The 17,283-nt window shown below is 45.9% G+C and overlaps 1 protein-coding gene across 1 annotated transcript in view; it reads right to left on the bottom strand.

Moving 5' to 3' along the window:
* ARMC9 (armadillo repeat containing 9) overlaps positions 1-17,283 on the bottom strand; it is a 295,211-nt gene that overhangs the window by 71,515 nt on the left and 206,413 nt on the right. The window contains 2 exon segments of the mRNA XM_029615818.1: positions 7,910-7,984; positions 16,884-16,960. Of these exon segments, the coding sequence (XP_029471678.1) occupies positions 7,910-7,984; positions 16,884-16,960 (152 nt within the window).

Genomic DNA, 17,283 nt, shown 5'->3' with positions numbered 1-17,283 from the left:
CCTGGCTATTCCTGTTTTCCATTACCGAGGAAAAAGGAAGGGGAAGGGGTTTACTTGTAATTTTTAAGGATTTTTGGAAAACAAAATTTGAAGACCTGGGTGGGGAGTCCCCCTGTGAAATTCCTTAATTCATATTTCTGGATTTTCATTATGCTTTACCTACTGTCCACTCAAAATTTTAATCTCTAATTTATCAATTTTCTTTGAACATTTAATGATGGCCAAAATTGATTTTAATAATTTGATTATTTTAGGAGATTCCAATTTAGCTATTAATAGTTTTGCACTTGCTTCAAATGCGAGCCTTTTCATTGAAATTTTAGAATCATTAGGTTGGCAACGAATTATTCAAAGCCTACCCATCAGCATGGTAGATCTTGTTTTTGTGAATACTTCTGTTTATAGTCACAGTCTTGGCTTTGTTACGATTCAGAATGTTCCATGGTCCAATCATTTTTTAATTAAAATCTCAACCTTGGTTCATTATTTTGCAAAGTCTGTATCATCAGCTGATTCACCTTTAATGCAGTGTGGTAAGGTCGACTGCGATCAATTCATTGATTCCTTTTCATCTATAATGACCACTCTCCTTTGCCTGATACTTTAGATAGCTCAGTCTGTCTTTGGAATGATGATGTGTCTGTTACACTTGATAAGATTGCTCCTATTAAGTTATGGAAGTCCAGACAAAGAAATTTTAACCCATGGCTTTCCCCTCTCCTCGGCACAGGTGCCGCAGACCCTGATCCCAGCAGTCCCTCTCCCCACACTCGGCCCAGACCCAGCCCACTGCCGACACCCTAACCTCCTCTTCAAAACCCCGATCCCAAAACACTCCTGCTCCCCACCAAAGTTCATCATCAGTCATTCAGTCACTCCCGCCTCACCCAGATCATCTACCCAGGAGTGCAGAGGCATCCACACGCTCAAGCGGCAAGAAATTTTAGGTTGTTGCTTTCCAAATATCAAGCCAGAAGCCAAAAGATCCTTTTATTCTGATAAATCAGGAAAATTGGCTTTGATTCGAAGACCTTAATTCAACTTACTAAAAATCTTACATCTTACCCAGTGCAAGATCATTCAATTTGTAACTCCCTTTTGGCCAACTCTTTTATGAGATTTTTTTAAACTGAAAGTCGAAAAGATTTGTATCAGTTTCCTAAATGCTCCTTTATGGCACTCTGATCCATGTCCCTGTGTTGATTCCACATGGTCTACTTTCAATCAGATTTCCCAATTTGTAGTTGGAAACATTATTTCCATTATGAACACTATTTTTTGTCCGAGTAATTGCTCCATTGCGTTATTTAAAAATATGAAAGATTCTCTGATTTCAATTCTACACCTCCATTGTAAACAAATCCTTTGAGGAAGGATATCCTTTCGGATATCTTAAAAAAAGCCATTGCTAGACCTATCTTAAAAAACCTTTGTTAGATAGCTCTGATTTAGGCAATTACAGGCCCATTTCTTCTTTATCTTTTGTGTCAAATGTAACTGAGCAAGCTGCTTTGACTTAAACAACCACCTTGAAAAAATTAGATTTTAGATCCCTACCAATTCAGGTTCAGGAAATCCATGAGCACGGAATTATTACTGTTATCTCTACTGATTCCTTCAGAGGAAGGCCTTGATAGTGGTAATGAATTCCGTCCTTGTCTCTCAACATTTCTGCGACCTTCTGATACAGTAGATCATGATTTACTTTTATTTCGTCTACAAGAATTCTGTATTGCAGAAAAAGTTTTGTAATGGTTCACATCTTTCATTAAGATAGAACACAACAAATGAGATACATTAATGATTTTTTGCAATTGACTTGCTTGAATACTGAAGTTCCACAAGGATCCGCTTTATCAGCTGTCCTGTTTAATATCTATTTAGCTACTATCTCTAAATTACTCCCCACTACTTGTGATGGTTATAAGATTTATGCAGACATACCATTTTTCATTCGTATGCATTTAACCTGGAAAGAGACTATGCATCATTTACAGATCTGTCTATCCTCGATTCAGTCTGGGCTATATCACAATAAACTATCATTAAACAAGTCAAAAACCCACTGATCTCTTTAGGAACTTGATCCTTCAATATTTTGATTCAATCAAATGTTTGGGGGTACTAAGTGATTCCCATCTCTCCTTCAAGCCTCAAATCAAAGCTGTTATTCGGTCCGGCTTTTTAAGCTTCGAGTTCTTGTAGGTTTAAAGCATCTATTAGTTTCTTCTGATTTTCGAATTTGTTGTTTAAGCAGTGTATCTTCCTGTGATTGATTACTGTAACAATTTATATTTGGCTACCATTTTCTACTTGGCAACCTTTATAGTTGTTACTTCATTCAGCAGCTCGCTTACTTTCTGGTACAAAACAAAATCAGCATATTACTCCTATGCTTGCAGAGTTAAATTGGCTGCGCATTAAACAATGTATTGCTTACAAAGTGGGTATGCTTGTAACCAAATTGTTGAACCCTAAAACTTGTCCATGGGCTAATGCTTTACTAAAGTGTACCAGATATCTCATTTGCTACATTCTTCTCAGTGGAGCTTACTTAACATTCCCTTCTGTCAAACTTGCTCGTCTGGCCTCTACAAGAGAATCAGCCCTTCTCTGTTGCAGCACCATCCATATGGAACGTCTTGCCAGTTGAACGGAGGTTGAACCCTTTGCAGTAAAACTTTTAAGACCAGTCTTAAGATGTTTTTCTTGCAACAGGATTAAAAAAAAAAGAACATTTTAAAGTGTGAACTATTTGACTGTTTTCTTGCAGTTTAATGATGCTTTCTTTGTTTTTACCTATAATTACAGGTCATTTAATTATGTTATTTTATGTATGTATACAATTATTTTAGGTATTTTTTTTGTAGATCGCCTTGGCCTACAGTTTGAGGTGATCAATACATTTCAAACAACAAAGATTGCCTGGAGACGTCTGTGGGGTGGGGGGGCCTTCCCAGGTCCAGCTGTTTGGGCACAGAGGGCACTGAAGGATCCGGAACTGGACCAGGCAACGGTGGGCATGGAACCAAAGGTCTTGATGGCACCTCCGGCCTTGAAGACCCTTCTTCCTCGGAGGACCCCCCAATGGGGATGGCATCAGGAGGCGGCGGCACCAGTGGCCATTGGGGCATCGATGGCACCCTGGACACCAGCATCGGCTGTGTGGGGAAAACACTGAGAAGAATGTCAAGGCGCTTCAGCAGCGGTGCCAACATATTAGGTACAGGCTCCGGCATTGGCGGTTCGATGCCCTATAGGACTCGAACAACCACCAATTGCACCCTGCGTTCCAGCTCCTCCTCAAAAGGCCACCACCGACAGGTCAACCTGATGAGGAAGCGTAGCCAGATCTCCCTCTGAGCCCTGAGGGAGATTGGCGCCCAACACTGGAATTGGTGGGGAATGCCTCGGACACCCGGCATCGATGGAGGGCAATACCTCCTCGCCACGGGGTCGCTTCTAGGGTATCAAAGCAGAAGCCGGTGCCAACCCGAGCCCAGCACCGTGCAAGGTTGGAGACCAATGGCGATGTTTCAAGTTTTCCCCACAGTGCTTGGCCTGGTCTTTCCCTGGCATCGAGAAAGGAGGAGATGATCCAGAAGGCCTCAAGCGAGAGGAGACCGATGAAGGCCAGTCTCCGGTACCCCTCTCCACCAAAGGCCCTGGTGTAGGAGTGGACACCAAGGGATTGGTGTCCATCGGTTCTCCTCGGCCGTTCGGGTTTGGACTTCCTGGACCCAAACAACTTCTCCATCTTGTCGCCCTTAAGGGTCATCTGGTCGCAAAAAACGACATTCCAGGGGATACTGCGATGCTCCCAGACAGAAGATACACACCTCGTGCGGATCCGTGAGGGACACAGTCTGAGAGCACTGGGGGCACCGACGAAAACCTGACAACGTCATGACAAAAACAGCCGGTGAATGATCGTTGACAGGTGAACGCTGAAGGACACTGCTACCAGGAACTGACCACACAGAAGGCAAAAACGTACCACACCGTAAACTAATGTAAAGCCAGGAAGAATGGACAGGGACCCAGCGCAGGAAAAAAGCAAAAAACGTTTTCTCAAAGGAAACAGCACGAGCTCCACAAACGTGAGATGATAGGTCCGCAGAAAAGAAGAGACTGAATAGGGACTCCGCATGGACACGTGGATAGTGCCATGTTTTCCATGCCAGGCTCCATCAATGATGTCACCCGTGTGTGAGGACTACCATTCCTAAGAGAATAACCAGAAGTGCCCTGCATTATAGTTTTTAAGTTTTCATTATCCAGAAAAGGCGCAGTCTCTGTAATATCTGCAATTTAAAAAAGGCAACTTTGATAACATTATTAATGTGTGGGTGAAATCAGACAGAAATGTCAAAAATAACCCCTAAATTACGGACTTGCCTTAGAATTGGTATATTTACTTCATCCATAATGAAACAATCTGGTACAGAATCTATGGGGCATTTCACAAGATAAAGAATTTCTGTTTTGCTGGTATTCAAAAGTAGTTTATGTTTAGTAAACCAGTCTTTCAAAGTCATCAATTGAAAAAGAACTTTGTCAAGAATTTCTCCATATGAGTTTTGTTTTATAGGAACAAAGAATTGGATGTCATCTGCATACAGACGATACTTGACATCCAAGTTTGCCAAACCTTGACATATGGGGGGGCTATATAAATATTAATGTAATCCTTACTGCTGGGGTTTAAGTGCCAAGGGCATATAAACATATTTATTTTCTTCAGGGCTGCTCCAGCTAGCAATGAATTCCTATGCTCGACTCTATCCCTTTAATGGGGGAAGCTCTTGCTAATGGCCCAGACAATGGTGTTCTGCTTCCAGTGTGCGTTCCTAGCAGATGCATCCCAAAAGGTAAGAACAGGCTGGACCGGCTTTGGGTGTTAAATTAAGGTTTACTGATTATGCAACAATTAAAGTAAAGTCCATTTGTCCGTAAGATTGAAATTACATTTGACTGTTGGTACGGGTGTATATTTGTCTGTAGGCAAGTGTCCTTGGTTTCAGGCATCTGAGTAAGATCACCCAGCGGCTAACTGGGAATCCTACTGGAGGGGTTCCCTCAAATCCATATCCTCCCTGGACACCCAGCCCATCCTGGCCCTATAGGTGGAGATCCAATTGAGGTCTCCCAGTCTTGCATAAGAGCCTGCCATACTGGGTCAGACCAAGGGTCCATCAAGCCCAGCATCCTGTTTCCAACAGTGGCCAATCCAGGCCACGAGAACCTGGCAAGTACCCAAAACTTACTCTCTCTTAGTTCTGTTAGGGGCTTCTCTTGCAGGAAAAGTCAAAAAGAGGGGATCAGGCTACCTCAGCACTGCATCCCAATGGGGAGGGGCGAGTCAGAAAAAACCTCCCCACAACGCAATTGTCCAAAAATACATTTAAAGGTAAAGCTGGATACATCTTCAGCAAAACAGCGTCTCTCTCAGAAAGATCTGTCACAGGTCTTGCCCACCTAAGGAGTAAAGTGGTGCTCACAAGTCTTCAGTCCTCTCGACAGAGCGCCCAAAAGGGATTCCGACTCAAAATCTATCTTTTTGTAAATTAATAGAAACAGGACCCTCTGGCAGGGAGTGCATGATGAGGACTCTCTTCAAACTTAAAACACAGAGTGAGGTTCAGAGGCCTCACCAGAAAGGCAAAAAAAAAAAGCCATCTTCATTGTTACAACAGAGCTTTCTAACAGTGATTACACATAATTCTAAAACAGCTGGGCTAAATATTTATTTATTTATTTATGGTTTTTATATACCGATCTTCTTACATAATATGTAAATCAAATCGGTTTACAGAGAACAGTTGAAAAGCTTGCTTGTGGGCAATTACATATAACAAAGAACTTTTTTGAGTAACATATTGTATAAACTTTTTGAGTAACATTTAAAACATAGTAGCAAAAATACATGGCTAAACATAAACATAAGAACAAGATATACATGGCATAAGAAAGTCTTATATGTTTAAATCCAAAGGGGGAGAGAAGAATAGAGGGAGGGGTATGGAGGGGTTATATACCACAGCCCTCCAGGTTGGGAGGGCTAAGAGGAATAAGCTGCTCCATATCTTCCCCAAATAGCAACGTTCTCTTAGAGGGAAGCTTGCCCAGATGAGACTTTGACCATGAACCTGCTGCCCAAATGCGGAGCCAAGATGTCTTCTAGCAGCTACAGATGAAGCCACTGATCTAGAAAAAAAATCCTAAGAAGATCATAAAGAGCATCTGCTAAAAAAGCAGCTGCTGATTCCATATGAGCTGCCGCTTCACTTTCCTGGAGCTGTTGCATCTAACGCAGGAGCACCCAATCTACCAGACGGTCCCAAATAGAAATGTTGACCACAAGGGCTGTGAAACCAAAAAATGTGCTTTAAAGAAGCATAATCTTTTTCCCCTGAGGACTCTTGAGAGCTATACTACCTTTCCACGGGATAGTGGTCCATTTAGTAACAACGGTGATGAGACTGTCCACCCTAGAGATATGAAATAAGCACTGGGCTACTTCTTGAAACAGGGGGATACAGCTGGATAACGTTCTCAGGGGACACCCATTCTGATAGCCTATTTCCTCCACCTCAGAGTGAAGAGGGAAAGTTTTGCTCAGCTTGCAGACTCCCTTAAAAATCTTGTTCCAGTCAGAAGCCACCTTAACTTTAGATTCCGCTATTCTAAGAGATGATACCACCTAATCAATTAATGATGCAATTTCATCTCTATGAAAAAGAATAATTGTGTCATTGACTATCAGAGGATATCTCATCTTCCTCCACAGAAGCACAGCTGCCAGAATCCAGCCGATCTTCAGGCTTCTCCTGCCTCTCTTCTGAGACTGGAAAGGAAAGCTCCATTACCAATTTACAGCCCTTACTGGGTGCCTGGTCCCTAGGCTGTGACCTGGAATGAGACCCTTGCATTTTGGTATCCTCAGGATGATGGTCTTAACATTGCTATACATTTGAGCTATATTTTGAAAGAGGATTTGCATTTCCATATTCTGTATATTTTGTCCCACCTGCAGTGGTATCTTGTTTCTGTAGTGTTATCACTACCACTTAAACAGAACCTTTCTTAAAAATAGCAGATCATGATAACATAGTAAATGACAGAAGATCAAGACTAAAATAGCTCGTCCAGTCTGCCCATGATACACATTTAGAAAAGATTTATTTTATGTGCTCATGAAGTCACCACTCCAAACAAAAGTTCAAAGTTAACTATAAAACATATAGAAGAAAAAAAAAACCCCTATACTTTTTCTTTGTATACTTTGCATAAGTTGTCTACTTTTATTATCTCCTTCTTCGGTAGAGAACTATTCACCTCAAACATGGGACAATTACATTTGTTCCACAGATGAAGATCCTATATCTCAGAAAGTTATGAATCTCTGCTCTACAGAATTCCATTCTTTATTTATTTTATTTATTTATGAACTTTTAATATACCGATATTCGTAGGTCACATCATACCGGTTTACAATCAACTCATGGAAAAATGAAAAGGAAATTACAAATAACAGGGAAGGGAGAGGGGGAGCAGAGAAGGAAAAGGGAGAGAGGGGGGCCGGGTGAAAGCAAGGGCCAAAGGGGCGAGAAAAACAGAAGTAGGAGAGAGTGAGAGAAGGTAAATAGGAACTGTGACAATAGAATAAACATAATCATAACATTTCAGTAAATTACATAATCAACATTTCCCTAAGATACATCATTGTTGGAGGGTAAGAGAGCCAGGCGCAGTGAGTTTAGGAATGATTGGCATGATTCTAAGACACAGATAGATTCTAAAGTGGTGCCCACATTTCTGCGGCGTTTAATTGCTTCCAGATAAAGGGTTAGACATCTAAAGAATTGACAATAGAAAGTGAGCACATGCTTAGAGATGAGAGTCTTACCATGGCTTTAGCTTCCTCTCTGATAGAAGACACAGCAAGAATACTGTACAATGTCCCGTTTACGTATGGGCGTATCTGAGGAGAACAAGTTTACTCGTTGTTGTAAAATGGGTCAACGAATCAGAGCCATGCAACTGGTCACATGTGTGCCATTACATAATTCACATAATCCACTCAATTTCTACCATAAAAACTCCTCTCTAAATTATCCAACCCCCAAACATTTTATTAACATAATTAGATACTTTGAGAAAGAGTGCCAATAATGAGATTACAAATTAGTCTTATTCAAAAGGGACTTTTCCACACTTGGTATCTATTGTAAAACCTTTATTGAACAAGGTCCTTAGAGAGAAAGTGTGTTTATGTTTAACTGTCTACGCTCCCCATCTTTCCTCATGTCTAAGAGCCTGACCTGCTTTACGATCTTTTCCTGAGCAGTGGCTTTTTGCTTTCTAATAGCCAAGAAAAAGGAGCAGCTGTCACCTAGCATCATTTTAATTGAAAATAAAAGGGCAATACACCAAACTCCCCACAGCAAACAGGAAAACAAAAGCCCAGGAAACTGGCTCACTTACTTCTATCAAAGAATAACTTGACATAAGACAACGTCAATCAAATTAATTTTACAAATACATTTCTTGATCTATGCCTCCAAACTAGCATTATAACAATTAAGCCACTGGGAGATCATACTTGTTTGTGCATTTAGCAGCTACTTTTCTCCTGGTGATCACATTTTATATTGCTAGTTAGGAACTGGAGAAGTCAAGAGACTGGTTTCTATCAGGTCGATACAGTTATGCCGTGTTAGAAAGAGTGCGGCAGTACCAGGCGCACCCTCGTTCCCCGCACGCACAGTTCTCTTCACCTACCACTCGATACTCTTCAAATTGCATGCAAATGCATGCCGCGTCTGCGAAGTGTTAGGCGAAGGTTAGGCCCGCGCAACCCATTTTACTGGATAGAGCGCCTATACAGTATCCTGGGTGCGCGGGCCTAACGCTTCACGGCCACGCTGGTATCTGTCATTTCAAATGTCATTTGAAATGACAGGTACCAGGAAGTGGACAGTTATGTTCTCCGATGCTCGGCAAACTTTCCCCCAGCCCCCGCTCACCTGCCCTGGCCGCGTCCGGTCTCCGGTGCAGCCCCAGTCTTGTCCCCTCCTCCCGAAGCAAAAAAAAACAAAACCGAAAAAGTAGAAAGAGCGAGGGGAGAGACGGGCAATCCTAGGCTCGGGCCTGCTACGGTAGTCCCTTCTCCTCTCCTCCCGAAGCAGGGCGCGAAAAGCAGCCTTGCTCCGAGAGGAGGGGGGGGCAGTTTAAAGCGACGAAGCGACTTACTTTTGCAGCCCCCCCTCCGGACATCGGCGACGACCGCGGCTCCAGCCTCCAGCTGTCAGACAGACGCATCGCACGTGGGAAAGCGGCCCCTATGCGTGCAATTGGCTGCTCAAGACGTGACGTCACGACGTTTGGCGTCACGGCAGGTGACGTCACGTCTTGAGCAGCCAATTGCACGCATAGGGGCCGCTTTCCCACGTGCGATGCGTCTGTCTGACAGCTGGAGGCTGAGGCAGGAGCCGCGGTCGTCGCCGATGTCCGGAGAGGGGGGGCTGCGGCGCAAGGAGAGGAGGAGAGAAGACGCAACTTACTCCAGCCAGCCCCCACTTCAGCAGCCCCCCTTCGGCAGCCCCCCTACGGCGGAGACGGCAGTGTAAGCGAGACGGACCTTCGGCAGAGACGGCACTGTAAAGCGAGACAGACCGCGGCGCAAGGAGAGGAGGAGAGAGAAGACGCAACTTACTCTAGCCAGCCCTCCTCCGGACAGCGGCTCCTCTGCCTCCCAGCTGCCGGCGAAGATAGACGCCCGAACGGGTAGGCCCCTTGTGCAATTTGACCTCAAGGCGTGACGTCGCATGCCGTGACGCCAAACGTTGTGACGTCACGCCTTGAGGTCAAATTGCACGAGGGGCCTACCCGTTCGGGCGTCTATCTTCGCCGGCAGAGGAGCCACTGTCCGGAGGAGGGCTGGCTGGAGTAAGTTGCGTCTTCTCTCTCCTCCTCTCCTTGCGCCGCGGTCTGTCTCGCTTTACAGTGCCGTCTCCGCCGAAGGTCCGCCGTGGTCCGTCTCGCTTTACACTGCCGTCTCCGCCGAAGGGGGGCTGCCGAAGGGGAGCTGCCGAAGTGGGGCCACATTGGATTTTTTTTTCCGCTTTTTTTTTTGCTTCAGGAGGAGGGAGAGGTCTGGGGCTGCCCCGGAGACCGGCACCCATGGACGCGGCCAGGGCAGGTGAGCGGGGGCTGGGGGAAAGTTTGCCACTTACCCTTACTCCTGCCTCTATCGCAGGGGTAGGGGTAGGCGGTAAACTAACAGGTTAAACGCGCGGCAAATCGGCAGGGAAAAAAAGCAATAGTCGGAGCGCGCGTCAGTATCGGAGGGAATAGCTAATTCGTTCATTAAATAGCTAATTCGTTCATTTACATATCATTTACATGCTGCGTGCGGGAAAGGTTACAGGTCGGTTTCAAGAAGCGCTAAGGACGCGTGAAACTGGAGACTGTATTGCAGGATCGCCTTACGCGTCCCAATTGTGCGCCCACAGCGAGTTAATCTCCAACCGCACCTTACAGTATCGAGCTGTAAATTGGATTATTTTGAGTAAAATTCCTGTGTTTGAGCTAACCTTCCCCCCAGTAAATGTTCTGTTTGTCTGCAATCAGCTGTGATCTCATGGTGAACATGAATGATGCCAGCAAGTTTTAAACTCTATATCACACACGTGCTTTTATCATCTCTGCCATTGCTTGGCTTGATCTTTGGAACCGGGGATTACTGTGCAGTTTTTAATAATATTTTCAAAATTGAAATATAGTTTCACAGGGGAGAAAAAAGGGCCTAATAGTCTCAGCTCGGCAAACTTCAAGTGTTCTGAGCGCTGGGTCCTGACAGTAAATCTCAGGAAAAGGAAGCATAGCAGAATTGCTTACCTGTAACAGGTATTTTCCGAGGACAACAGGATGTTGGTCTTCCCACACGAGTGATATCAACAGATAGAGCCCAATGCGGAAAACATGTCAACCCAGCATACCCCATAACACACATCCACACAGGGTCCCTCTTCAGTCTCGTAACATAGGATTATGATAAAAATAAAAATAGGAGAAACTCAATTCTGCGGGGTGGCGGGCTGGTTTCATGAGGACTAACATCTCGCTGTCTTCGGAGTACACTTGTTACAGGTAAGCAACTCTGCTTTCTCAGAGGACAAGCAGGATAGAGGTCCTCACAGATGGGTGAATCCCTAGCTACAGGCTACACCCCAACACAAAAGGAGACCAACAGAAACCTAACCTGGTGCGAAAGGGCACAACAACACTAGTGCTGTTGGTAACAGAGAGGGAGACACAGCCTTACCCTAACAACGGGCCCTAGGTTGGGAAAGTTGGGTTCTACACCTCAAACAGGTTCTGCAGGACAGACTGGCTGAACCTACTGTCACGCTGGCCATCCTCATCCAGACCATAATGTGATGTGAATGTGTGGAGAGATACTCCATGTCACAGCCTTGCAGATCTCCTCTACGGGAACTGCACACAAGTGGGCCACCAATGCTGCCAGGGCTCTGTCAGAATGAGCCTTATCAGGACCCCCAAGATGTCCTCTTTTGAAGCTTCATGAGGACAGAGGAACTGTGATCCTCATAGCCCCTCATTGGCCAAGACAGGTCTGGTTTCCACTCCTGCAGAGTTATCCATCCTGATACCGATCAGTCTGGGGACTTCCCCAGATCTCATCATACAAGACCAGGGCACACTGCGGCATCCCAACCTCCAGGCCCTGTTGTTCACATCCTGGATTTGAGAGGTTAATTCTGCATCCACTTGATCTTTCTGAGGATGTGTCTGGTGGCATCTAGAAAGCTTTCTACTAGAAGGTCCTATGGACTGGAGAAGGTTTTACGTGTGGTGCGAGCAGAAGTCCCTAAGTCCGATTTCCTGCCCCCCAAAAAACTGCTTGATTTCCCAGCAAGGGAATCGGATGATATGCATACAGTAGACCCTTGCCGCAAAGATGGGCCAGGGCATTTGAGACTGTTTTGTCGTCTGACCTGGACAGGGAGCAGAACCAAGGAACCTTTCTGTTGTAGGGGTCATGAAGAGATCTACGTCTGGTCTCCCCCAAAGTCAGAATATCCGATTCGCTAAGCCCTTGTCCAGGGACCACTCGTGGGGGTCTGAAGGCTCAACTCAGCTGTCTGCTACCATGTTCTCCGTAACAGCCAGGTACATGGCCCAGAGCACTATCTAAGAGACATGGCCCATGACTAGATCTGGATCCCTTCCTGATACAAGAGGTATGATCCCTTGCCTCCCTGATTGTTGACATACCACATGGCTATTTGGTTGTCAGTCTGGATCAGGACAACTTTTTTGGACAGCTGATCTCTGAAAGCCCATAGCTCGTACATGATCGCCCAGAGCTCCAGGAAGTTGATTTGACAAGAACATTCCTGTGCAAACCACAGACCCTGGATGTCCAGCCCATCCACATGAGCTCCCTATCCCAAGATAGATGCATCCGTGGTTAGCACAAATTGAATAAAGAGACTCCGAAAGGAAATACTCTGTTCTGGATAGGAATGTACTCGCCTCCAGGACAAGAAGTCACTGAGAGATGGGGTAACTCAGATCTCAGGGTCCATTGGACTCTGCGCATATGTAAGTGTGCCCAGAAAGTGACATGGGCGATTGCGGCCATGTGGCCCAAAAGCCTCAATATGTGCCAGGCTGATACCTGCTGGCTCTGTTGAGCTTCTGCCACAATGCTTGCCAAGGCGACGGCCCTCTGGTGTGGCAGCAAGGTCATGGCCTGAGCCATGTCTAGCAGGGCTCCGATGAAATCCAATTGAGGTGATAGACTGAGATGGGACTTTGGGTAGTTGAGGACGAACCCTAGAGATTCCAATGCCTGAATGGTCAAGCACATGGATCTGATGGCCCCTGCCTGAGACATGCTCTTCACCAGCCAATTGTCCAGATACAGGAAAACATGCACTCCCATTCTGCAGAGGTGCGTCACCACCTCGCCGTTGGGTGGACGCGAGCCCAAACAGTAAGACTCGGTACTAGAAGTGCTGTTTTCCCACCACAAATTGAAGATACTTCCTGTGACTGGGGAAGATCTTGATATGGGTGTATGTGTCTTTTAGGTCAAGGGAGAATAGCCAGTCCCCTTTTTGCAAAAGGGGAATCAAGGTGCCCAGGGAGACCATCTTGAACTTTTCTTTAAGGAGAAAAATGTTCAAGATCTTCAGGTCTAGGATAGGAAGGAGTCCTCTGCTCTCTTTGGAATCAGGAAGTACCTGGAGTAGAATCCCCCCCCCCCCCCCCTTTTGCCCTGGTGGTACAGGCTCGACCGCTCTGGCCATTAAGAGGGAGAACTCCACTCGTAGAACCTACTGATGTGCAGGGAGGGGTGGGGGGCAATTTAGCAAGACACCCAATAGATTTAATTGGTACTCTTGGTGGACAATGGACAGAACCCACTGATCCAAGGTTACAGTGGGCCACTGGTGCACAAAGAACTGCAGCCTGTCCTTGACCGGAAGGTCCATTGTCCTGGATACGGGCGACTGGTTTACACTCCCTTCAGCCCAGTCAAAACCTCATCCTTGGAGTTGACCGAGGAGCTGGCTGGGGCTTGGGAGCTCTCCGCTGCCTAGGATGGCCACAGGAGCTCTGATGGTGTTGACGGGATAGAGGAGGCAGAAGATAGTACTTCCTTTGGTGAAAGAAAGACTTCCTTGGCCCTGTCCTTGACAGACTCCTGGAGGAGGAAGGTGAGTCTGGAGAAATGGCAGAGAGCTGCTGGAGGGTTTCATGATGGTCCTGAAGTTGGGCTACAGCATCCCTCACCCTTTCTCCGAAGAGATTCTCTCCAGTACGTGGCATGTCAGCAAGTTGTTCCTGTACCTCCAATTGGAGATCAAAGGCCCGCAGCCTTGCCATTCTGCGGGCGCCAATTCCTGCTGCAGAGACCCTCTATGCCATCTCGAAAACATCGTAAGTCGCACGGACCTTTCATTTCCCGCACTCCAGACCCTTGTGCACCAGCAATATGAGGGTGTCGTGCTGCTGTTGAAACAACTGGTCAGCCACCTCCTGCACCTGCTTCCAGATGTCCCATGAGTATTGGCTATTACTAGCAACGGTAACATGGAATAGACTTAGTTTTTGGGTACTTGTCAGGTTCTTAAGGCCTGGATTGGCCACTGTTGGAAACAGGATGCTGGGCTTGATGGACCCTTGGTCTGACCCAGTATGGCATGTTCTTATGTAAAGCTGGTAGGCAGTGATGCGGGCAATAAGCATGGTGCCTTGGAACACCTTCCTCCAAGAGTGTCCATCAGTCTGTGATCATTCCCCGGGAGCGCCAAGGAATGGGTCCGAGAGCGCTTGGCCCTCAAGGGCATATTCAACCACCACCAACTGGTGAGGCAGCTGATGCTTATCGAATCCAGCAGCCGTCTGGATGAGGTAAACTCCGTTTGCCTTCTTATTAACAGGAAGCACTGTGAGGGGGTGTTTCCAAATCCTCAGCAGCAGCTCCTTAAGGATTTTGTGCACCAGGACAGCCACAATCTCCTTAGGAGACTCCACAAATTGGAGGATCTCAAGCATTTTGTGCCTGGCCTCCTCCTCAGTCAAAAGCTGGAATGGAATGGCCACTGCCATCACCCTCACAAAACCTGTGAAGGTTAAGTCCTCAGACAGAGACTTCCTTCGCTCATCTGGAGAAGGGTCGGACAGGAGACCATCTGAGTACTTGGAGGTCTCCATTTGATCATCCCTCCAGGGCTCATAGGGACCCTCATCCTCACTATATGTCACAGGAGATGGGGGCCTAGGTGCTCAGTCTAAAGAGGTATAGGCACTGATTGAACTGGACAGGGGATTACAGGCCTCGGCGTCTTCGCTGGCCTCGGTGGAGCTTCTTCCTGGGAGGAACAGGTGACAACCTCCATATCAGTAGGGGGAGGCCTTGGTACCGGGCACCAAAGCCAGCTGGGTTGGTAATACACCAATAAGCATATTGAGATTCCCCAGAAGCGGTTTGAGAATGGATGATACCATATCCGGTGCAGTCGATGCCACAGAACCAAAACCCTGCAGTGCCCGCTCCACCACCAGCTGGACTCGATATTCCAGCTCCTCTTCAATCGTTGCCAATGCCAACACCAACTGGGAGGAAGGAGGGATGACCAGATCTTCCTTGGACCCATGAGAGGGATCAGCGACTGGGAACAGGACCGGTGGAGACAGTCACGTATCCCGGGCATCGATGGAGGATGGGCGCTCCTTGCCACAGGGTCAACTTCAGGGGCATCGTGGTAAAAGCAGGTGCATCCCCGTGCCCGGCACTGTAAATGGATGGGGACGGTGCCGTTGCTTCTTAGGCTTCCCTTTATGCTTAGCCTGGTTCTTTGCTGGTGCCAAGGCTGACGAACCTGGCGTCCTCGGACTGGAGGAGATCAACAATGGTAGCGCCCCTATCCACCGGCGACTTCAATGGAACCGATGGTCCTGCCAATTTTGATGGTGTGGTGTCCATCAGTGTGGCTCCATGTTCCTTCGATGCCAATGCTGATGGCTCAGACTTTTCTAGGAACTCTGACATAAGCTTTCCACACCGGGCTCCATCTGATGATGATGACTACCATCCTGCTTGTCTTTGGAGAAAGCTTTTAATAATATGAATCCAAATCCACGCATGCTGGGACTCTGCTGATCCCTTCTCAGACTTATCCTTACAACTTTGTCTTTGTCATGGATGTGATGTGGCACAGTACATAAGAACATAAGAACATGCCATACTGGGTAAGACCAAGGGTCCATCAAGCCCAGCATCCTGTTTCCAACAGTGGCCAATCCAGGCCATAAGAACCTGGCAAGTACCCAAAAAGTAAGTCTATTCCATAGTATTGTTGCTAGTAATAGCGGTGGTTATTATCTAAGTCAACTTAATTAATAGTGACATGAAAAATAATTATCTCTCAGTCAGTCTGTGTGCTCACAGCTCATCCATGTCAGACTGCAGGTTCTTTGTCTACAATAGTCTATAATTCAAATATTTACAAATGACTGACTAGATAAACAAATAAAAAGGATTGCAGATGTAAAGACAAACTAATGCCAGTCCTGAGTTCCCAGCACTGTTGTAACAGAGCATGTTGACATGGGAGCTGGGCTGTAACCTTCTGATGCTATGCAGCAAGACTGGCTGCATTATGTTAGTGTCCTTCAATTGCTTCAGTGTTCTTATCCTGGCTGCATGCATACTGTCACAGCCGCTCCCCCTCCACCCAAACACACATCCCAATGTCTACTACTTAACATTTCTACAAGAATATTTCATTTGAGATGAAGAAATCAAGCTCCAAATGATGCATTTTCAGTAAAATGCACTGTCTGAGACCTGACTAAGTCAGTGGTCTCACATTATTGCGATCGCTGAGAAGAATCTGAATAGATGTACTGCAAGCACGCAGGAATGCGAAGCATAGTGGTATTGAGTTTCCCAGGATGAAGAGAAAACGGCTTGTGGTGACCAAGACTGAGGAAGGTACTTTAAATGTGTAAAGAAAAGCTGGAAACTTGTCATCTCTCAGATATTCTGCATACCGTAAGATACATTTGGTAAATAAATATGGATACCCACAATTTCTTAGGGAACCATTAGCTGCTATAATGATCTTGAGATTTCCCTGCTTCTCAGGATGAGGAAACAGAGGGCAGCAAACAGGGTGCAGGTGATACATTTTTATTGGACTAGCCTGAGTTTTGTAATTAGCTATTGAGAAATGTACAATCTTTGTTTTTTAATTCAATGATACATAGCAAATGAATACTGCATAGAAAAGCGACAAATGAGAAATATATCATCTTTGTTCAGCTTTATGTATAAATACCTCATGATTTTCATGTCCCAGGAGATCAGCCAGCACTTTCAGCACATGCCGGGCATCTTTAGTACAAACTTTCTTCCCTGCAAAGATACAAAATGGACAACATGTAAGAACAGTTTCAGTAAAGCAGAGAGTGGGAACATCAGTACTCCGAGGTCTCCTCTTGCTTATGTGTCTGGATGTGGATATCTTTTGGTGGGTCAAGCTATTTTTGCTGTAGTTTATGAGAAGCACTGGCAGAGCTAGCTTTCCTCTGCATGCTAATTTATGCTGTCCTGCCTTTTAGGCTCAACAGCCCAAGTCTTTCGTAATGCTGCACACTCGGAGCTCATTCAATAACCAGGGATTCTTTTCTGTCAGCTGGAAGATGGACTAGTCAACTGATCAGAGAATTCAAAGTGAT

This window comes from Rhinatrema bivittatum, chromosome 9 (assembly GCF_901001135.1).
Source record: "Rhinatrema bivittatum chromosome 9, aRhiBiv1.1, whole genome shotgun sequence".
In the NCBI taxonomy this organism is placed as follows: domain Eukaryota; kingdom Metazoa; phylum Chordata; class Amphibia; order Gymnophiona; family Rhinatrematidae; genus Rhinatrema; species Rhinatrema bivittatum.
The sequence above is the reverse complement of the archived record's forward strand: the minus strand, read 5'-3'. Positions and strand labels throughout refer to the sequence as shown.